The sequence below is a fragment of the Oryzias melastigma genome, unplaced genomic scaffold (genome assembly GCF_002922805.2).
Source record: "Oryzias melastigma strain HK-1 unplaced genomic scaffold, ASM292280v2 sc00344, whole genome shotgun sequence".
NCBI classification, from domain to species: domain Eukaryota; kingdom Metazoa; phylum Chordata; class Actinopteri; order Beloniformes; family Adrianichthyidae; genus Oryzias; species Oryzias melastigma.
The window spans coordinates 15,859-38,803 of record NW_023416942.1 but is presented as its reverse complement, the minus strand read 5'-3'; the positions used below and the strand labels follow the sequence as shown (position 1 = coordinate 38,803).

Sequence of the window (22,945 nt, the reverse complement as noted above, 5' to 3'; positions counted from 1 at the left end):
AGAATTTATATATACCTGAAGATATGCCATACAGAAAGAAGGATGCATCAAAGGCTTCAGTTGTCTGTAGATTACCTTCAGTCATCCACTCACTGGCGGCTGTACAGGTTTAAGGCTTCATGCCTGAGGGAAGCACAGAGGCTCAAGACACAGTATCTGCCAGAAACTCAAAACTGAACTTTGAGTCAAAGATGTGTCTTCATACTTCATTTTCTTTTTATAACTGTTGCATTTAGAGAGTAAAACTCTGAAAGTAGAAACCCCAGTTCATTGTTCAAGTAGCCTAAACACTGAAACTTATGACAGCTTTCTGCACAGTTAGTGTTTCAACAATCTGCTATACAGAAGAACTTGAACTAATTGAGAAAAACAAGCATGTAGGTCTGTTCTGTGTAAGAGAACAACCATGGTTCACATTCTGATGTAAACGTTATATATGCTAGTCATACACTATTAATATATGTATTCATAACAGCAAACTAGTGCTGCCACAAACGATTATTTTAATACTGGACTAATCTTTGATTATTTTTTCTGATTAGTCGAATAATTGGGTCATGCGCAACACACAACACACATTTTAACCATCATTAGCTTTAAGCTAGCTAAAAACTAGATATACTATATAGCATACCTGCGATAATGCTAGTGTAAATGCTGTAAGCTGAATTTGGCTGCTGAAGATGAATGAATGAATGAAATTATTTATTTCAAGCAATCAGGAATAATACATGAAAAAAAAAACAGTTCATCACATTGAAAGGGAGTGGCTCCCATCCTGGCTCAACCATACCATTTTCTCTACATGAATTATCAATAGCCGGTTCATAACTTAATATCAAATATTCAAGTTTGCTCTGCTAGTACTGATGGCTAAAAATGCTGAAATTGACAGATAAAAACACTGAAGCTAATAGTTGAAAACAGTGAAGCTGATAGCCAGGTAAAATATTAGTTAAATCTCAAATTAGCCAAAAAAAAAAAAGAAAAAGAAAAAAATCTTTAATTAGCCAAAACAGCTAGCATGTAGCTGAAATATTAGCTAAACTCCAAATTGGCCCAAAAAACTGAAAAAAAACCTTAATTAATCAAAACAGCTAGCATGTTGCTGAAATATTAGCTAAAATCCAAAATAGCCTAATAAAACCTTAATAAATGCCAAAGTACCCCAAAAAGTTAGAAGAATGCCATTATAACTTGCAACTTTACTACACTCCGATCCCATATAATATAAAGTAACGACTAATCGACTATTAAATAAGTTGTCGACTATTTTAATAGTCGATTAGTTGTCGATTAGTCGAGTAATCGTGGCAGCCCTGCAGCAAACTATGAGTCCATCATTAAATCCACAAAATAAAAAAAAGTTATGAAATGATTTACTGTAGTTGGTAATGTTTTTAGAAATTAACCAAACTGACTTTTATTTTACTGTTTAATTTTTATATTTTTTCTCTCAATCATGATGAGATAAAATATATAAAGATTTCCCACAAAAATACTCAAACATTAAAGTGTACTGTCACACCCTGAGGTGCTGCATCTGTGGTTGAGACGTACTAATGGGATACCTTTTTTGGCTGAAGTATTTTTAAACACTTTTTCGTCACCACAAAACAAATAATATTAGTGATACATTTTTACTACATTATGTAGAAAAGAAACACACCATTATGGCAACGTTATTTAAGTTTAATGCACTTTGAAATGCAGTACAGTTTTAACCAAGTTTTTACATTCTATTGTATAAGATATGCCCTTTGGTTTTCCTTAACACTCTATTGAATAAAACATAAAGATGATACATAAATAACATATTTGAAAGCCCTCCTTTAAAGCAGAATTGACAGAATAAGGCAGAATTTACACGGAGGGCTCCAGATATGTAGCTTTTTTAATGGAAGAATATGATCAGTAGACATTTTACATCAAGAGAAATACACCAAAAGTTTAAAAATGACAGTGTGAGAAGCTCAAGTCTGACTTTATTTAGTGTGCAGATAAGGATTTCAGCAGGGATGAAGGATTGTGGATTTATGTTGAAATGTCATCTGATGTCTTGATGTAAAACCAAAAAAAAAAAACATGGTTTTCAGTTATGTAGGATAACAGCAAGATACTTGTATTTCTCTGTCAACAACATTTGTTTTAGTATTAATCAGTTTATACTCAGTTCACCAAAGTGTTTCCGTACAAGAACTCAAAAAATAAATCTTTTCATCTGTGAGATTTCAATTGACCTTAAAGAATAACTAAACCCAAAATTAAACTTTTTTTGACTGTTGACTCTTTATAAATGGGGATTTCAAAGTGCTGTCTGTTGGTCACTGCCGCATTTTTGTCAAATTAAAACAAACTTGTTTAATTCTTGAAAATATAGTCAAAAACCCTCTGCGTGCTGCTCCTTACAGGTTGAAACGAGGTATTACAGTTGAATTTCATGATTGGTCAAACCATTTAAGTCCCACGCATTGACATCAATGGATTTAGCACGCCCCCCCCCCTCTTCCGAGTTCCAAATAGGAAGTAACTGCGGGTTGCATTGACATCCATTGAGAAACAGACGGTTGTTTATCAGTCATTTTAATTGTCAGAATAACCATTCTTGCACTGATGCTTCCTTCTTAACACATTCTTTCTAATCCTAATTTTTTTTATTATTTTTTTTACTTTATTGCCAATTATTCAAGTTAAAAACTGACCAATCAGATGGCTCAGTAAAAGCATGTGGCTTCCACTGGCCCCGCCTCAAACATGTGATTGACAGATTCCTTCGAGTCGCTTTCCGCTGGAGGGGTGTAGACTTAAACCAAGCCGGAACAAGTTCCCTGATGATTGGTTGACAGTACTTCCTCTAAAAACGTGACTCAGAACGACTCAGAATAATCGCTGTCGAAAGGTTGCAATCGTTTGCAATATGGCGGTGGACGTATCAGGAAGTGACAGTGAGAACTCTGGCCTGATTTCGTGAGGTAATGCATTTCCTATGGGAGACCTCAACGTTTGCTATGTCCAGTTCTTAATAACGATCTATGGTCCAATGTCATGATCTGTAACTTCAGTCATGATAACAGTCCTGTTATCAAATTTCGGCTGTGGGCGGAGTCAGCCTCCAACTTCCCTACTTTGGTCACCCTTTAAAAACACAGCCAATCTGAAGTTTGCTGCAGAAGCACACATGTGTTGACAGTATCTGTAGTTTTAAGGCAATCCAAACCTGCATTTGTAGAAATGTTCATATCAGTCAAAAAACACAACAAGATGTAAATCTTTGCTGATACTAATATTGCTCTAATATGATTGTGAATCTCTAGATCTTTTTGAATTTTCCTGAAATTTACAACAAAAATTCAAGCAGTCCAAAATGCTGAACTATAGCATCAGGCTGGATTTGTAGCTAGCTAAACAATGCTTTCCGCTGTCAAACAAAGTAAAACAATACAGACATGTGTTCCTTTTTAAGAATAATTACAAACAAAAGCTGCGTTAAACGAGGATGTTATCCTGACTTTCTAAAAAAAAAAAAAAACTACTGATGAAACAAAGAAACACAGGCACTGTGGCGACAGGAAGGCATCTCACTCTACCTTCATTTGGTCCCTGACATCTGAAGGCAGAGTTTCAAACAGCATTTCTTCCACAATAAGGCCACTACGCTTCAGAGCAGAACAGCTACCGAGCTCCTGCGGCAGCATCTCAAAGTGGTTCCCTCTGAGTTCCAGGTAGGTCAGCAGAGCTAAGTAGGAAATTTTTGGAGACAATACAGACAGGGAGTTTTTGCCCAGCTTTAATGTTTTGAGTTTTTTGCAGAAGAAGAGTTCGTCTGGTAGATTTTCAATTTTGTTACAAGTGACAGAGAAGTACTGCAGGCTCTGCAGGACTCCGATTTCTGGGGGGATGAACCGGATGTCATTGTTGGAGAGATCCAGGTAGCGCAGTTTGTTGCACAAGAACAAGTGAGAGGGCAGTATCTCAATCTTGTTGTGGCTGAAGTAAAGACGCTCCAGGCTGCCTAGTTTTTTGATGTGTTCTGGGATGTACATGATGCTGTTGTGCCACAGCTTGAGGCAAGTGAGCTTCCGGAGATGCTGGAAGCTGACTATTTCCTCTATGGAGCGAAGGTTATTCTCTTTCAAATCAAGTTCCTGCAAACTTGTCAGGCTGAAGATAGCATGTGGAATGCGCTCCAGATCACAATGCACCAGCTCCAGATCTATCAGATTGGTCATCTTTTTCAGGTTGTTGAGCATCACTAGCTTAGTGCCGTCATTGTGTAAATACAATCGCTGCAGATGACTCGACACATCGACTATCGATTGGGGTATCTTTGTCAAATTGCTCCGAAGGGAAAGTGTTTTTAGAGACTTCAACTCCCGCAGAGACTCAAGAACCATATTCCTGGAGGCATCCGAGCTGAGGGACCCTGTGAGGTAGAGCTCCTCTAAGTTGCGCAGACCATACATCCAGTTTGGAAGTTCCCTGTTGTCATCAAATTTCACACGGAGTACTTTCAGGTTCCCCTTGAGGAAGGTGGTGGCCGTGGTGTGTAACTTCAGAGAGCACTGGTAAAGCGACAGTTCCTGGAGGTCTTCCAGCTGAGAGACCGAGGCGGGTATGGTGATGTTGTTGATGATCTCAAGCCGGAGGGACTGCAGCTCGGTTAGCTCAAATACGGTGTCGGGCAAACCGGGGAGCATGAACAGCTGAAGCTCAAGTCTGTTGTTGGCGTTCATTTGAAGCTTCTGGCGCAGTTTCTCTGCAGTCCATTCGTGGTTAAGGTTGAGCTGCTTCAGCTTGTTCTCACTGACCTCAGAGAGAAACACTGCAAACCGTTTGGAGTACAGCGGGTCATACTGGTCTATCATGTGCAGCATGAAAGCAAAGTCATTTTTGACGTCTGGGATGTCATTGATGCCAGTCTCCTGGCGGACATACTCAAAGGAGTATTCCTTCAATGAGCGGTAAAACAGCCAGTAGGACGTGTACAGGCTTGTTAGTCCATAGACAGCCACCAAACACAGATAACAGTAAGACAACTTAGAGAACAGATGAGCCATAGTGTGATTACATTCAAAATTCTTATAGCCAGTCATGTCTTGGATCTCAACTTCACAGCGTACTCTGTTCCGAACTTTATTGACCAGAGAGCTGTTATAGGCAATGATCACGAGGAACTTGACCACCTTGAAAACCGTCTGCCGCACATACATAAGATAGAGAAGGTCCCCTTCTTCCACATGCAGTCGAAACTTCTTCACTTTTTCAAAAAGAGCTTTTGCTTGTTCTCCCTCTTTCTTATCAAGGACACTTGCTGATGGCTGGTCAACAACTATCTTCTCAGGGATGGACCGTAATGACTGTGTCCTCTCTAGAATGGGCTCCCCAGGTGACACAACACTGCTGGACCGAGACGTCCCACTCTTCTTATGCTCCTTCTCCTCTGGATTTTCCCCGGACACCTCGGACAGCGCTCGTGTGGTCCAGGGAGAATCAAAGCATTTCCCAAGCATTGAGATGAAATGCTCTATTTTAGAGCTGGACCCCGGAAATTTGAACCAGAAGTTGCTGCACACCATGAAAACAAGCGTGTGAATGAGAACCAAATAAGGAAAGTACTTGGCATACCAATGCAGAGCCTTCTCGTAACACATCTGATTGATGAAACTGTATTGCTGAAGATCCAGATGAGTTTTTAGGCCTGACATTTCTCTAAGTCCCGATGAGGCGTTGGGCTGCATGTGTAACAGTGACTTCAGCTCCACTTCGCTGCTGTTCTGTGAGAGGGATGATGTTCTCTGAGGAAGGCAAATGATTTTGTCTTGCATTACCTAAAACAAAAATGCAAGAAATGAGAAAATTAGCAATTGTACAAAGATAAGACAACAAAGAAAGATATGTACATAATAGGGATGCCACAATTCTCAGTGGCATTGTTTATAACACAATTGAATTGTGGGGAAAATGTATTTTTGCATCCATGCTGCACACCAGTATGTTTAACCCATAGAGGACTATCGCCGGGTGATTTTCACCCGAGCAGAAGTATTTACATGATTTTAAGGATGTTGCATTTTTCTAAGTGTCATTGGTCCCTGAGTAAAGTCTCACATGTCTCAGGAATGGGTGGACCAAAGGCCAAGTCTCCAGTTTATATATTTATAGGAATTTTTTTGTTTTCAAATTCCTAATTTTTCAGTCATTTTCAAGCTTGTTTTTCAGGATCTTCCTGTTTTGTTTTTTTTCCATTCTCTTTTATAAACCCATAAACCACTGTTAAAAAAATAGAAAACTACCCTAAGTCATTCTGTCTTGTCATATTTTGATCTATTTTTATGACAGATATTTTTTATTGGGTATATTATACTGGGTAAAAATCACCAGGCAAAAGTGATGAAGTAACTTTTCATAGCGAATGTGTTCTAGGGTAAAACTGAAATGTCATACATGTATGGTGCCAAATTTATTACTTATTTATTGTTTTACTACAATGAACCAGGCTTAGTATAAGCCAACTGAAAGGTTTTTCTCCACTGTTACTCGCTCATAAGAAAATTAAAGACCCACTCCAATGAAAAAAATATATACCGGTATATCTTTGTTGTTTTTAACATGTTCTTGTGGCATTTTTCTCATGACGGAGAACACATATCAAGAAGATTAAGATAAAAGGTGCATTTCTGAATATTTCTTTATTCAAGATTGTTGTGAGTCAGAAGCAGATAAAAAAAAATACAGTTTGAAAAAAAATTGTAGCTATGAAGCTACAATGGCAAGCCAAGAGTTTCCTGCTCCACTCCATTTGCATGTACATCTTTGTTTTCCTCGTCTGAGCTGGAATCTGGATCAAAACTGTTCGGCTGGATAGCTGCAACATTCCTCGCAATTTTCTTGCACCGGTAATGTTAAGTTGGGGTTGTAAGCTAGCGGGAGAGCGTGCAAACAAAGAAATGATGGGATGTAGGGGCGGACTTAGTCCACACCAACAGTCCCGCCCAGAACTCAGGGGAGAATTTCTGATGAACTCCTGCTGCTCTGCAGAAACTATGTCCTAGAAAAAAAAAGTTTGTTTTTATTTTTGTTCATAACAATATTATCATAATTAAAAAATGTGATTCTTCTTAAGTTTTTGTTTTTTTGTTGGTATGTAATAAACAAATTGTATATTGAACCGAAACAAAACTGTGACCCAAAATTGAGTATTGAATTGAGTCGTAGGGAAAGGGAGACGTTGCATCCCTAGAACATACAGTATGTGTGTTTTCAGACAAAACATCAGCCATTCTGGAGTTACACGTCTCTGAAGCTCCAAGTATTAGACCAATAGGAGGAGTCAAAACAGAAGTATTTTTTCAAAAATTCCAGAAATGTCAGCCAGATCTTCTCAGTGTGTCTTTGTTCATTGTTCCATGACTGAATGTGGAAATTTGATCAATTTGCCTCGGGGGAATAAGTCCAAAACAGCCGATTTTAGACTAGAATTCTTGCAAAATTATTTAAATTTTTTTGTTTATTTGAAAGAATAGGTAGGAAGGAGATGAACATAAACAACAAAAAACTTTTTTGTTTTTTCTGTTTCTTGGGAAGAATTCATATTCAGGTGAGGACATTTCATTGTTTTGTGCATAATGGATTTCACATGAGAGCATGACACTGAAAACGAGAGGTTCTGCTCTATGGAGCTCAATTCCTCTGTGGTTACCGTCATGTTTGGTTGCTGTTACCAGAAAGAACTCTAAGTACACTTTTTTTTGCAGCTCACTTTTCTGCAGTCATGACAGCATGTTCATCATGATGACAAGACAACAAGAAGTAATGTCATGTTTTGGAAATAGAAAATTAACTTCTCTTTTGAAAGAATCCGTGTGACATTCTGCAGTCTAATTGGCAAGTGAGAGGCCGCGTGATGATTGGTTGATGGCTGGAGAAAGAGGCTGATTAGTTTTTAGGAAACCATGCCGCCAAAAGTCTAAAGCTTTTTTTAAAGTTCTGTTTCTACATCAGTGAGTACACAAACACACTTGTGTGTGTTTTTGTGATATGACGAGAACATGAAAAAGTATTATTCAAGACAGAAAACCAAAAAAGCTTTTATACACAAGGACAAACAGATTTAGAAATAGCACTAAATTGGTCTGTACTTGCAGTTTTTTTATATATATATAAAAGCACACAAATACAAAGCTGATTTAGATATCAAGACATTGTTTAAAAACAACAAAATGCAAATATATAACCCTATAAATGATTTATCCTTTGTTAGATTAAGTAGCAGTGAACACATAAGCCTGAAGCCACGGATTTTTATGACTTGGCATGTTGATTGAATGGAAAGTGTGTATAACATTTATAAAATTTAGAAGTAAAATGTTCTTCACTTATGCAGCTTAAAACTGCTACAGATTTAGTCACATTCTTGATTTGTGAAAGCTCCATAAAAAAGACATTTAGCTGATTTTCTTTTCCCCAAAAAAGGTTAAATTAGTTTTGGTCCCATGAGAAAAATCCAGCATTGACACAGCTCACTTTAGATTTTGATTATCCCACAGAGGGCTCAAAGAAACTGAGTTCTGTGGACAACGCTGCCAATTGTCTGTTTTAAATGAAGGGAAAAGACATCATAAATTTGGGAAGTGCAATGAACCAATTTCTACAAACAAAAACAGTTGGCAGTTTTTGTAATCAGCAGAAACTTTACAGCCGTTTTGAGGATAATCAGAAAAAGGCAGTATATAAATCGCAGCACCGACAGGCTCCACAGACTCTGTTACATGCTAATGTACATTTAGAAAACTAAATAAATACTAATTGTTTAAAAGGAATTACAGGAAAAATATGTTTAATCTAAATATAGAAGAACAACAGAAGTTCTAAAAAAAATACAGGATGCCTGGAAAAAAACTCTTTCCATCCACACCATCATCTTAATTAAGACCATATTCTGTATACGAGGTAGTAATCTGAATAATGTGTTTGCATTTATGGCAGCAGCAGCAGCACCACTGTTCAAATGTTTACGAGTGTGTTTTCAGAAGAAGCAGACGAGAAGGAGCTCCAGCTTTTCTGCCCTCGGGCAACAACGTTCTATTACCAGATAGGAAACAACCATAAGGTGCATCAGTTTGTCAATTCTGTGCAGATCGAGCCCGGATACAAAACCCAGAAGCAGAACGGATGAGGGGAAGTGGATCAGGAGCGGGTTCTCCCTGAAAGTGTTTCTGAAGCAGAGCCCAGTTTTGTACAGCATGACCTACTTTTGAGACATCACTGGAGCCACTAAACTCAGGACAATGTGGATGTAAAAACATAAACAAACCAGAAGAAACGAGACGTTTGTGAAATGTCTGTGTAGACGGGAGACTGACTACACTTGTAAACTAAAAGGTTGATGGTTTGAAACCAGATTCAGTGACAAGCTGATTGATGCATAAATCCTCGTGCGAGTTCCCAAACTGTGGCTTTAATATTAACTGCCGAGAATTGATTTAAAATAAATAACTAATTAATCGTAAACCTGAAAAAATTGACTGTGATACTTTTATTTTTTCTTGTTAACAAGATTAAAGTACAAAAAACGGACGGAATATTTATTTCTTTTGTAATTAACCATGGTATAAGTAGGAAAAAAAAACAGAAAGTGTTCTAATGCCCGCTGTGGATGAGCTCTAGTTTTAACACATGCCATTGATTAACCCTTGTGCTATCTTAGGCATGTTTACATTAAAGTGGGGTCATTTGGACCCCACAAGACTGAACTTTTTTTTTCCAAGTGTTTTTTATCTTCAATGGTGTCCGTGGCAGAGATTAAATCCTGTCCACCTTTGTCATGGGAGGGATCACACATCATTGTAAGGGTGGGGTCATCTGGACCCCAGAAGAGAGCACAAGGATTAAAAAAAATTAACCCGTTAATATTTATGATTGTTAATTAATAACACTCGTTGAAGCGTCCGTCTTCCTCCGGTTTAGGCTTCCACAGAGTGCACACATCTTAACCATCATTAGCTTTAAACTAACTACAAATTAAGACAATTAAAATGATAGTTTATTAATCTGTTAATGAATCGTCCAGCCTCTGTTCTTTATTAGTTATGGGATTAAAAACAAGATTATTACATCAAATAAGAGAGAGATCAGGAATATACTTCCCATCAAACTCCTTCTGACAGATGCCCCGCCCCTCAAGATGAAGTAACAATTTAATATCAGTTTTATATACAAAGGGCATATTGGGTCAAAGGTCACCTGTCAAAATGAGTTTGATGGAAAGTATATTCCTGATCTCTCTAATGAGGTCGGCATCTGAAACAAGGAACTAATCTTTACTAAAAACAACCTTTTGGCCTCACTGACTCAAATAATAAAAAAAGTGCATTTTTTGGTGCTGAACGCTCACAACTTTGTTCAACTTTACTACATTCTGACTTTATTTATTATAAAGTAACGATTAATCAACTATTAAATTAGTCGTCGACTATTTTAATAGTCGATTAGTTATTGATTAGTCGACTAATTGTGTAAGCCCTAATCCACACCCAGCGGCCAATCAGAACTGAGTATTCACCCTGATCATTTAACATGCAGAAACACAATGTTTGTTTCTTATGGCTGTATGTCAGCATCTATGTTTTCTTGGAGTAATACTGCAGACATAAAAGTATTTAGAGTTCTGCTTATCTAACTGTCGATGTGTTTTATACACACAAATTGCACTTCTGAGTTAACACTTTATAGATGTAAACATTCAGACCATAAAAATGAAGAAAGAATTTCTTCCTGACCTGATATTGTTCAAAAGCTGCATATTGTCATAAAATATACCTCAACACATTGTGACTAATTGTGATTTATCGCAACCTAAAAGTTTAATTAATCTGATAAATGCTTTAATCCATTGACAGCACTACTAAAAAATAAACTGAAGAGACTGATTGGCTGGATGGTGAGATTACTAAAGTGTTAACATGTTGAAATATCTAAAATAGAATCAGCTCATCTCACACAAAAAGACTAAAGTGGAGTTGTTTGGCTAAAAGCCTTCAGGTGCCACACCTCTTCTCTCCCTCAGTGGTGACCATGCTGTGGTTGGTCCATCAGAAGCACTGCGGCACATTCCAGAGGAGGTTTCCTGTCATGCTCCCCTAAAGATAGGAGCCAGCCTATTTCAGGGGTTCAGCTGTGGCAAACAGTAAATTTGCACAGAGAAGGGGACATTTATTATCATAATGTAATGAGTTTCTAGTCCATTTTAAAAATAAATACATCCTCTTGTACAGGGGGGAAAAATCCAAAACACACCTTAGGTCACGGGCCAGACAGAATAAACAATTATTAAACACTCTGAAACAAAATATTTCAAACTCTAAAACCATAACTTGTTATTACATGATTATAAACTAGATATGTACCATTACCTGCGATAATGTTAGTGTGAATGCTGTAAGCCAAATTTGGCCACTGAAGATGCTGAAATGATAGCTAAAAAGGCTGAAGCTGATAGCTGAAATCCCTGAAGCTAATGGCTGAAAACGCTGAAGCTGATAGCCAGCAAAAATATTAGCTGAACTCCAAAACAGCCTAAAAATCTTAGTAAATGCAAAAAAGTCCAAAAAGCTATCAGAATGCCAGTTTTTAAAACTTTAAAACCATAACTTTTTAACATAATTATGATAATTAAAAGACAGGAATATTATTGAAGAATAAATCAACGTATACGTTAAATAACTTTCAATATTTTACTCTCCATGAAAACATATTTGGTTAAAATGATACAAATTAGAAGAAAACATCTGGCCATAAATAAAAAATAAAGTAAAATGATCTGGCTTTGACATGTGGGCTCCAGTCAAAAGATGACTCCAGCCACATATAAGCCAGGGAGAGTCTTAGATGTACTTTTAATGGTGGAAGAGTCTATAATTTCCATCAGATGCTCCGCTCTCTGCACAGTCCTCTTCATCTTTACACTCAGGCTAAACTGCTTAAACCATCTAAAAGTAAAGATTTAAATGTTTTAGAAAATTCAACTTTCCTGTTAACCAGTGAACTGAGGTCAGTCTCCGACAGCTCCCGATGACACAGCGTCCTGCAGCAGCGCAATCCTTAAAACACCACACTGACTTCTTTAAGTCACAGCAGATGAGTCATAATTGGGTTTTAAGACTCTGGCCACATTGACCCACTTAGAATGCTGCTGTGAAACTTTGAAGAGAGCTATACAAATGACTAAAAGCCTCAATAATCTAATCTGTAAGGAAGACGAACCAAAACGACTCCACAACATCATGAGAGACTCAAAACATCAGGCAGGAAATGACTAATTCATCTTCTTGCAAGCGGTTTACAACTATTGCATCATGGAGGTGAACAGTTATTTGTTCATTTGTGTTTATTTTTAGTTTACTTTTTATTTTTCCAAGGCAGATTGTTCATCAGAAGTTTTATTTCCATCAAAGGTAGAACTTACAACTTTTTCACACTTTGTGATTCGTTTGAACACATTTGACATTGTACATTTATTTTAGGTACTTTGTTATGATTCCAACATATATTTAGTCTCAGAGAATGGAACCGTGGAACACAAGGAGAGATGAACGCATTAGCAATAACCTTTGTAACTTTATAACAAAGGTTTTGCCTTTTGCCATTCCACAGCTGAATATAAGAGCATGGTTCTTAAAGGGTGACCAAACAGAGAAGTTGGAGGCTGACTCCACCCAAAGCTGAAATGTGAAAATCCAGTCAGAGGTGCGGGGCTTGGGAACAGGACTGTTATCATTACTGGAGCTGCAGATCATGAAGTGGGACTTGAATGGTTTGACCAATCATGAAATTCAGCTTTAATTTGACTATATTTACAAGAATGAAACAAATGTACTTTAATTTGTCAAAAATTTGGCAATAACTAACAGACAGCACTTTGAAAGTCCCATTACTTATTTGTTCTATCCCAGGCATCTTTGCATTAAAAGTGGGGTCATCTGGACCCCAAAAGACAGCGCGCTGAATTGTTTTTTTCAAGATTTTTTTTATCTTCACTGTTGTCCGTGGCAGACATAAAACCATGTCCATCTTTGTTATGGCAGCGATCATACATCAACGTAAGGGTGGGGTCATCTGGACCCCTTAAGAGCACAAGGGTCAAAGAGGTCAACAGCAAAAAAAAAGTTGATTCAGGGTTTGGTTACCTTTTAAACTGTTTTGCCTTGATTAATAAAGGTTAAATTAAATAAATAAATAAAGTTTGCCAGTTTTAACCCAGATGCCTCAAATGTTGAACAAAAGTTTCATTTTGTACCTCGTAAAAAGTCCATGTGAGCTGGACTCAAAAATAAAGGGCCTATACCATGCTATTCTTTCAGAAAAAAAACTATATTCATACATGTGATCATATATTACTTTGGCACACAGAAGAACAAATCATTTGTGAAATTTGACTTATTTTCATGAGTTTTTTTTCCTTTATCTCTGAGGCTCCACCTTTCAATCCTTGTGGGTGCCTTCAGTTGTTAAAAAGCTACTGGCTTGTACAACTTTCCAGTGGGCTTGGAAATTAGGCAATTGGCATCAAATTAAGCGAACTCCATGCTGGTGATGATTTGCAATAATCGTTTCACTCTGGATTGTTTGTTTAATTTGTTAGCCTTCATTAGCTTTGATCCTAGCTGCATTTTACCACTCTCAGACATGGGTCCCCTTTGGACCAGCAAACCTTTAGCTGCACCACCGGCCCTGCTGTCCGCCATTGCAAAAGCAGCGTCTTGAGCCAGCGTCTCAAAACGATAAGTTTCTGGACCATAAGCGCCGGGCTCAAGAGAAGGGGGAGGCGAAAAATCCTCAACCTCCACAGTTCTGTGGGGAAACTTGCATCACTTTGCCTGGTACCCCTCTCCATATTAAAGACCCAGCGTACGTTACATAAAGCTAACCGAACTGTCAATCGTGGGTCCAAGCCACACCTCCACCGCTCAGTCCGCCTAAACTAGCCCCGCCCCCTTTTGGCATTTTTTCAAATCAGGGCTGAGAATGAAATCGGTGTCTCACTGCCCTGTTTGGTTACCCTTTAATTCACAATGTAGCGTTCAGCTGATGAAGTAGTGGGAGTCAACCAGTCAAAGCCTCGTCTTTGTAACCTCCGACTTTCAAAACCTTTGAGGCCCCTGGTAACCTGTGTTGTTTTTTACTGCTAATACATATAGTGTGAAAAGCCACAGCTACTTGTAAACAGGAAGAGCCTGAAAAAGGAGAAAGAATGTTTGTGTAAACTCCGAAAGACCAAAACTGGAATCAAAACCTTGGACAGAAAGCAGAGTGTGCTGTGGCGTTTCAGAGGGCATGAATGTGCTGCTTTAAATACTAAATGGAGGCCTCATAAAAGTTGGATAATTACATGAGGGGGTAGTGCGGGCATCGCCTCCAAACTGTTACATTAAAAGTATTAAACAATGGCTGAGCCTGGTAAAATACACTTCCAGCCAAGTGTTTTGGTGTAATCTCCAGGATTAAAGTAATAATCCTCCAATATGGCGATTTTTGGCCGCCAAGTCAGCATCCACACAGAGAGAAAAGTCAAGGCCGGGCCTCAAGGGTTTGATGTTTACTAAGAGGGCCAGGGTGGGGTAATGTTTCCACAGTCAAACCCCTGATGGGTGAATGCTTCCTTTGCTGCACACATGCCAGGTTGTAAAAACCCAGAATTAGTGTCTTGGCCTGATGCCAGTGCAGAGGCAAAGTCTGTAATGTTGTATGAGACAGTCTGCCCTGCAGGCTTTCACTGAGCTAAACTGAATGAAAACTTCACAAAGCAGCTGCCTTCATCTGAGCTTCCCTCCAGCCGTTTTAGATGGTTCCTGACCTGCAGGGTGCATCCAAAGACGCCGATCATGAGCATGATTACAGACAGGTAGTCGGTGAAGACGTCCCACCACGGCTTCAGGACTCTGAACGCGGGCTGCTGCTCAGAGAACTGCCGGAATTCCATTACAGGAATCATGGTGCCTGCTGGGAAAGAGCAGAGGCATGGAGTCAGGAGGTAAACAGACACGTTTCAACAGAATATTGATCTGCAAAAATAGGCGCCCTAGAGAAAAAAGACAACAATTATTACAATTTCAATTTTTTTTTATTTTTACATGAGCAAAAAAATCTGCCAAAAAATAGTCTTACCAATAATTCTTATTTCAAGTAAAATAAATCTAGGACACGTGTGAAAGTCAAGGCCCGGGGGCCGGATCCGGCCCTCCAGATCATTTTATTTTTTGTTATTAATGTTATCTTGCGCTGATTTTCAATTTGTATAATTTTGACAAAAAATATTTTTATGGAGAATAAAATATTGAAAGTTATTTAAGGTTTAAGATAAGGTTTATTCTGGAATAATATCTATAATTGTGTTAAAAAGTTACGGTTTTTAAAGTTTTAAAGTTGGATTTCTTCTAGCTTTTTGAACAATTTTTGCATTTACTAAGATTTTAGGATATTTTGGAGGTTGGCTAATATTTCCGCTACATGCTAGCTGTTGTGGCAAATTTAGGCTTTTTTCTGTTTTTTTAGGCTAACTTGAAGTTTAGCTATTTTTTCAGCTACATGCCAGCTATTTTGGCTATTTTTTTTGTTTTGTTTTTTTAGGGTAATTTGTCATTTAGCTTATATTTTAGCTGGCTATCAGTTATCAACTTCAGCATTTTCAGCTATTGATATCAGCGTTTTTATCCATTAATTTCAGCATCTTCAGCAGCCAACTTCAGGTACAGCATTCACACTAGCATTATTGTAGGTAATGCTATATATCTATTTCATAATTATAATAAAAAGTTACAGTTTTAAAAGTTTTAAAAATGTAGTTTTAGTGTGTTCAAGAAATATTTATCCTGTTCAGCCTGCGACCTAAGGTGTGTTTTGGATTTTGGCCCCCTGTGCGATTGAGTTTGACACCCCTCCCCCAAAGACCCACTCCAATAAAAATTGGAAAAATTAGATTTTTGGAGTTTTTAATATGTTCTTGTGGCACTTTTCTCATGACGGCGGACAAATACAAAGAAAATTAAGCTTAAAATAGCATTTCTTTTTTTAAATTGCTGTGAATCAGGAAACGGGGAAAAAAATAGTGTTTGTAAAAGCTTGTAGCAGTAAGGCAGAAGCTACAATCGCCACCAGCTCCGCTCCGTCCTGATGCATCCACTTGGAGACAAATCTTTGTTTTTATCATCTGAGCTGGAATCTGGATCAAAAGTTTACAGCTGGATAGTTCTGATATTGTTAATCATTTTTGTTTGCCTCTTAATACTCCTTTAACCCAAATCTTGGGTTTTGTTAGGATGTATCTTTGGGTTACTTTTTGGACCAACACTAATTTTTGGGGTTATAGTGGTTTCATTTTGACCCAATTAATGTTTTTTTTTTATTCTGAGTTGAAATAAGTCAGTCTCCTTTTAACCTCAGAGTTGGGTTAAAAATAACTCAACGACTGAGTTTTCAGTGTGTGAGCTGTCAGGAGAGCATGTAAACAGATGGATGCTGGGAAGTAGAGGCGGGCTTACTCCATACCAACGGTCACACAATAACAACTCAGAGGTGAATTTCTGATGAACTCTTGCGGCTCTACAGAAACTGTCCTAGAAAACAACAGAGGTTTTTTTTTTTCTTTTTGTAGTTAAAAATTACTGGGAACACTTTTACAATAGATCAAAAATTGATTGAGTCAGACTTTAAAATAAAATGTTGCTATAAAAAAATTCTTGATACAATTATTTTTCTTGCAAGACTTAAAATTAGATGTTTTTTCTTAAACAGGTTTTTTAAAAGTTTCTTAAGGTTGAGTCTTTGCTCTAATTCTGCTGAACATCAAGGTGAAGGATGTCCCTCCTTTCTTCTGACTCAGTGTTTGAGTTAATTCTAGGATGGTAGCATGATCAGTTTAAGAACTAAGCATTTGTTTTTTCTTAAATGATTTTAGCGGTGCACAAAAAGCCACATATCAGCAGATAATTGCATGTAATGCATTCACTGTAATCCCCTAGCATGAAAACTTTAGTTGCGGAGTGTTGCAAATGTAGTTCTGGTTTGACCATAAGACCAGAACAATCTAAGAATGTTTAGTGAGCTTGAAAAAACTCAACAATCCAGTTTGTTGAGGCTGTTAAATCCCATAAACACAGTAAAATAAGATTGTTGATGTTATGAGCTGATGAAGTCAATGGATGGTTGGTTGGAAGCACTTTTTAATATGTCCATCCATCTTCATAACCCGCTAAATTCCTTTCAGGCTCACATAGTGGCTGGAACCAACCCGACTACTGCTGGGTGAAGGTGTGGTCCACACTGAACGGATCTTTTTTTATATATGTGAATCAAATATGAGAATAATTCAAGGTCAATCGAGTTGGTCTAGGACACGTGTGTCAAAGTCCAGGTGCAGGGGCCGGATCCAGGACACCGGGTAGTTCTTTTTGGTTGTGTGGATAATTTTATTTTATTGTTATTAAAGCCCCGATGTTAACTTGCGCTCATTTCTAACTTGTATAATTTTGATGAAATATATTTGAATGGAGAGTAAAATATTGAAAATTATTTAATGTTCAAGTTGATTTATTCTGGAATAATATTCCTGCCTTTTTATTACATACAATTATGTTAAAAAGTTACAGTTTTAAAGTTTTAAAAATTGTCATTCTGATAGCTTTCTGGACTATTTTGGCATTTACTAAGAGTGTTTAGGCCATTTTGGGGTTTCAGCTACATGCTAGCTTTTTGGCTTATTTAGGCTTTTTCATTTTTTTAAGGATATTTTTACGTTTAGCTATTTTTTCAACTACATGCAAGCTGTTTTGGCTAAGTTTTTTTTTTTAAGGCTTATTTGACATTTAGCTAATATTTTAGCTGGCTATCAGCTTCAGCATTTTCAGCTATCAGCTTCAGCATTTTCAGCTATCAGCTTCAGAATTTTCAGCTATCAGCTTCAATGGTTTTAGCTATCAGCTTCAGCGTTTTCAGCTATCAGCACTAGCATCTTCAGTGGCTAAATTCATTTTACAGCATTCATATTAGCATTATCACAGGTAATGCTATATATCTAGTTCATAATTATGTTAAAGTTACGTTTTTAAAGTTTTAAAATGTTAGTTTTAGTGTTCAACAAATGTTTATCCTGCTCCGCCCTGTGATTTAAGGTGTGTTTCGGAGTTTGGCCCCCTGTGGGATTGACACCCCTGCTGTAGATTGTTCTGTTAGTTACTTGTTAAATAGGTTTTTAAACATTTTAGTTCATTAAACTTATGTCTTGAGAGCCTTTCTTCTTCCATCTAAACTAAACACAAAAAAGTGCATCCACATGAACAAAGTATTCCTTCTAATGTTGAAGCCCAATATGAAACCATAAACGAGATGTTTTGAGAAGCCTCTGAGAAATGTTTGGATTCTGTCGAAGAATCGAGTCTGTTTACACAGTGGCCTCACATCTGCACACAGGATGACTGAAAGAAAAAAAATATCAGCACTTTGGTTGTGTGCACGCAGCACAGTCTGGGAGCTATTCACCCCTTAAAAGTCCTGCAAAGAGCTGATCCAGGGAGGCGTTTCCCTGATGCCGCGCTCTGTTCTCTCTGATCACCTTCTGTAAAAGCGCTATGGTGGCAAGTATTCTGTTTCCAGAGTCTCTCCAGCAGTAGGTTGTGCAGACGCACAAACAACGCGACATTTGCAGCACACAGTACACGTCCGGGTCGCTGATTTATGACCGTGAAAATGAGCAGCTGATCATCTGCTGCTCCAAAGTGCCAAACCTGGCCTCCTGGGTAAATTCTCCTGTCAAGAGTTGAGGAACTTTCTAAAAGCTTGTAGGCTTTCAAATGTGCAGCTTCTCATACTCTCCTCGCATTTTTATACAGAATGTCATTATTGATTCTTCCGCCTCACAGTCGTAACAACAGGAAGGGTTTGGAACAGCCATTAGGGAGATGTTTACTCTGACCCATCTACTGAGGACGGGCCGTAAAGGGTCCTGGAGTATTCAGCCAAATTACAGATAAGTGCAGTAAACACTTATCTTACTCAGATCGATCCGGCGGACTCGGATGAAGCAGGAGTTTCTGTTCGTGTTACTGCCGTTCTGTTCATGTCGCCAGTTTGTAACGACCTTTATCTTTAAAAAAAAAAAACAACATATTTACAATCTGACAGCTGTATTGGACGCCATCACACGGCTACAAACCACGGAAACTTATAAACAAGTCAGTACTGAGTCTGTGATTGGAAATACATAGAAATAACTTCAGTTTTATTAAGTGAAATAACGTTAATTCAATCCAATTTCTTTACTTAAAACACATGTCAAAGTCAAGGCCCAGGGGCCAAAACCGGCCCTTTAAGTTATTATATCCGGCCCTCCGGATCATTTTATTTTATTGTTATTAATGGCCCAATGTTATCTTGCAAGTTTTTTCTAACTTGTATAATTTTGACAAAATATATTTTTATGGAGAGTAAAATATTGAAAGTTATTTAAGGTTTGAGTAGATTTATTCTGAAATAATATTGTGTATTATTCCTAATTATTTTTAAAAAGTTACAGTTTTAAAGTTTAAAAAATAGGCATTCTTAAAGCTTTTTGGAGTATTTTGGAGTTTAGCTAATATTTCAGCAACATGCAAGCTGTTTTGGCTAATTTAGGCTTTTTTTGTTTCTTAGGCTGTTTTGGAGTTTACATAATATTTCAGCTACACGCTAGCTGTTTTGGCTCATTTTATTTCAGTTTTTTAGGACATTTTGAAGTGTATCTATTTTTTCAGATACATGCTAGCTGCTTTGGCTAACCTAACTTTCTTTTTTTAAGTTTTTTACATCTGAATACAGAGTTCACCTTTTTTTCTAGTGTTTTAGGCTAATTTGCCATTTAGCTAATATTTCAGCTCGCTATCAGCTTCAGTGTTTTTAACTATCAGCTTCAACATTTTCAGCTATCAGCTTCAGCTTTTTTAGCTGTCAATTTCAGCATCTTCAGCAGCCAAATTCAGCTTACAACATTCACACTAGAATTATCACAGGTAATGCTATATATCTAGTTCATAATTATGTTAAAAGGTACGGTTTTAGAGGAGCCATACCATGATATTCTTCAGCCTTTCAGAGTAAACTACATTCATATATATGATCATGAATTACATTGGGAACACTAAAAAACATTTTTTTTATGAAATATGAGTCATTTTGTGGACCGTTTTAATACAAGGATACGACTCGATTTCTGAGCCTCCCCGAGCCTCCGCAGCGTGACCATACTTTCTAAACAAAACCACGTGACTGAAGATCTCTTCAGTCATTGGCCAGCAGCTATGGGGGCGGGTCAAACCAGAAGAGAAAGATGGATGCTCTGCGGTCTGTAAATGCTTGCCAGGATTTTTCCTTTATTCAAACTTTGTATTTTGAGATGGATTTTGAACGTCTGTTACTGCAGCTTTGGTACCGCGGAGAAATCCTGCATGACGGTGACTGGAGACGCTACAGCTACAGCTACAGCTACACACGCTAACAAGTGTTTGTGACGTGTAGATTGTTGGTAGAATCAATGTGGATCACGTTAAAAGTTGTTTTATTGAGCATGGATTCATCCGACCACATTTGAATGAGTTTCCGTGTCTCATCGTTATGACATTGTTTTGAAGAGAATTCTGTTGGAACTACAATAGAGCTTTAAGATGACGTCACCGCAGCAGCCCGCGTGTGCTGGTGTTAAAATAAATAAGTAAACAGTTGGAACAATTATTTCCTTTTGGATAACCAAAGCTCTACATTTGTCCGCGGTTCATCGATCACCTCATTTCTAACATGTTTACACCACGTGACTGTCGGGTACGGTGGCTGTTTTGGTTCAGTTGTTCCGCTCTCGGTTCGTTTTGATATTCAGACTGAAGAATCTCAGAGGGAACAGAAGTTCAGTCTGATTGGAAACTAAGCGAGACTACATTGAAAGATGGGTCAGAGAGCGGTTCCTGGTACAGGAAGGTGGTTAGGAAGGAGACAGATTCTGGCGGCAGGGAATAACTACCTCAGTACCACAGCTCCGCGGAGAACGTGGGTGTGTTTTCGTTGTAGTCTGGGGCGGAGCTTGCAGCAAAGATTCTTCCTGGAGGGGGCGGTTCACATCATGCTGACATCAGCACGATTCCACCTGCTCGTTTTCGTGGGTATGGGAGGGGCTGCTGCAGACAGTGCAGGTTTTTAGAGGATTACTCTTAAATGCACGAACGGATCAAAACGCCGCTTTGGGGTTCTTGAGAAGAATGAACATTAAATGCACTTAAAAGCTCTAAAAGTAGAATTTTCATGGTAGAGCCTCTTTAAAGTTTTAAAAATTTTGTTTTAGTGTTCAATAAACGTGACCTAATGTGTGTTTTGGATTTTGGCCCCCAGTGTGATTGAGTTTGAAACCCCTGCTGTAGAGATTCTGTTCAATGTCTGTAAAAATGTCCAGTTTGGCAGTTCACATGTGAATAAACATCAAACACCAGTTCAGAAGAAGCCTGCAGTCATTGCACTAATCTGAAGGAAAAATCCTGTCCTTGTGGATGAGTCAGCCCATGAAAGGAGCTGACCGGGCCACATCCTGGTCCCTTCCTGACAGGAAACTCGTCTGAATCCCATTTGTCCCAGAACAGACATGCTGGGAAAACACCCACAGTCCTGTGAGAGGCGGCGTGGAAAAACACAAGCCGCATTGCAGGACGCGCGCGGGTTCTTTTTCTTTTCTTTTTTTTTAACTTAGACTTTTTCCAGTCAAACAAAGAAAGCCCCAAACCCCGCGGCTCCATGAGTCACAGCAGAACTGCGCACAAACTCTGCGCTGACAGAAGCGGTGAACGTGCGCAGAGCTGCCGTTACTTTCCCTCATCTTGACCTAACGGGGATCGGGGGGTGAAGTCCGTCCATCACCGCCTGGAGCCCCTCTGGAGGACACACCGATCCCGGGGTGCGTGGGGTTCAGACTCACCGTGCGTGACCGCGTGGATCTGCGCCGCGCGCTCTCCTGCGGTGAAGGTCTGTGGTGGAGAGAGAGCGTCCTCTTCGTCTCCGGTCAGCAAGCAGCCTTCCCGGATCCTCAGCGTGCAGCCAGCTCCGAGCCTCAGGGGCGTGGACTGTACCGGGAACACCCCCCCTGCAGACGGCTGCTATTTGCCGAGAAGCGCTCCTGAGGACGGCCTGATCCATGCGCCGTGACCGCCGGGAGAAGCGCTTCTCTCACCGAATCAATGAGATTCATGAGATAAAGTTTCAGTCGAGTCACCATCGACCACTAATACATATCAAAATACGCTATATATATTTATAGTCTATATTTAATTGATTTTTTTTAAACAATATCATTTAATCCAGGGGCGGAGCTAGAAGATTTTATTTGGGGGCTGGGAGGGGGTAAAGAGTTTGAAAAGCTGGCAAATGAGAACACTAGAGTGGAAGGCCATTAAAAATAAAATGATTGAAAAAATATATGTATATCCAACCATTTAATATCATATTACTATATTTATTTTGTTAGAAAATTGTCACTTTTTTATTTTTGCACTCCTTAAATTCCCCCAATGACATTTTCTACAAAAAAAAACAAAAACAAAAAAACGTTTCCGGTATTGATTTAATTATGATTATGAAGTTTTTAATCAAAATCCTGCAACCTAAATGTCTTAAAAAGCATTTTTTTTCATGTTGATCTGAAGCCTCTTTCCAAAATCTCCTCTGAGGGGGCGTGGCTTTTGGAGCTGAGCTGAGTACCCCCGACCCTGGTCCCCCACCCCCTGTCTGATTCTGATAGCTCTGTGTCTTTCTAGCGTAAATCTTCCCTCTGCTACATAAAAACCTCCATCAATCTGGGTAATGTCCAGCCGTATGGTTCTGATCCAGATGTCAGCTGGGACAAGGAAGTGAAGATCTTCATGGACAGAACTTCCTCCAAAATCCT

General features: G+C 38.6%; 1 protein-coding gene across 2 annotated transcripts; it reads right to left on the bottom strand.

The window, feature by feature from the left end:
- Window positions 1-1,671: 1,671 nt before the first annotated feature.
- lrrc8c (leucine rich repeat containing 8 VRAC subunit C) lies at window positions 1,672-22,389 on the bottom strand. Of its 2 annotated transcripts, none has more exons than XM_024262003.2 (3): window positions 21,980-22,389; window positions 14,852-14,997; window positions 1,672-5,828 (listed from the first exon to the last, which is right to left on the bottom strand). In XM_024262003.2, exons 2-3 carry the CDS (start codon window positions 14,987-14,989, stop codon window positions 3,579-3,581), a joined length of 2,388 nt encoding a protein of 795 aa, XP_024117771.1. In that variant the 5' UTR covers window positions 14,990-14,997; window positions 21,980-22,389; the 3' UTR covers window positions 1,672-3,578. The 2 variants fall into 2 exon arrangements, with proteins under 2 accessions (XP_024117771.1, XP_024117772.1); XM_024262004.2 differs by having other exon boundaries at window positions 14,852-14,994.
- Window positions 22,390-22,945: the final 556 nt, after the last annotated feature.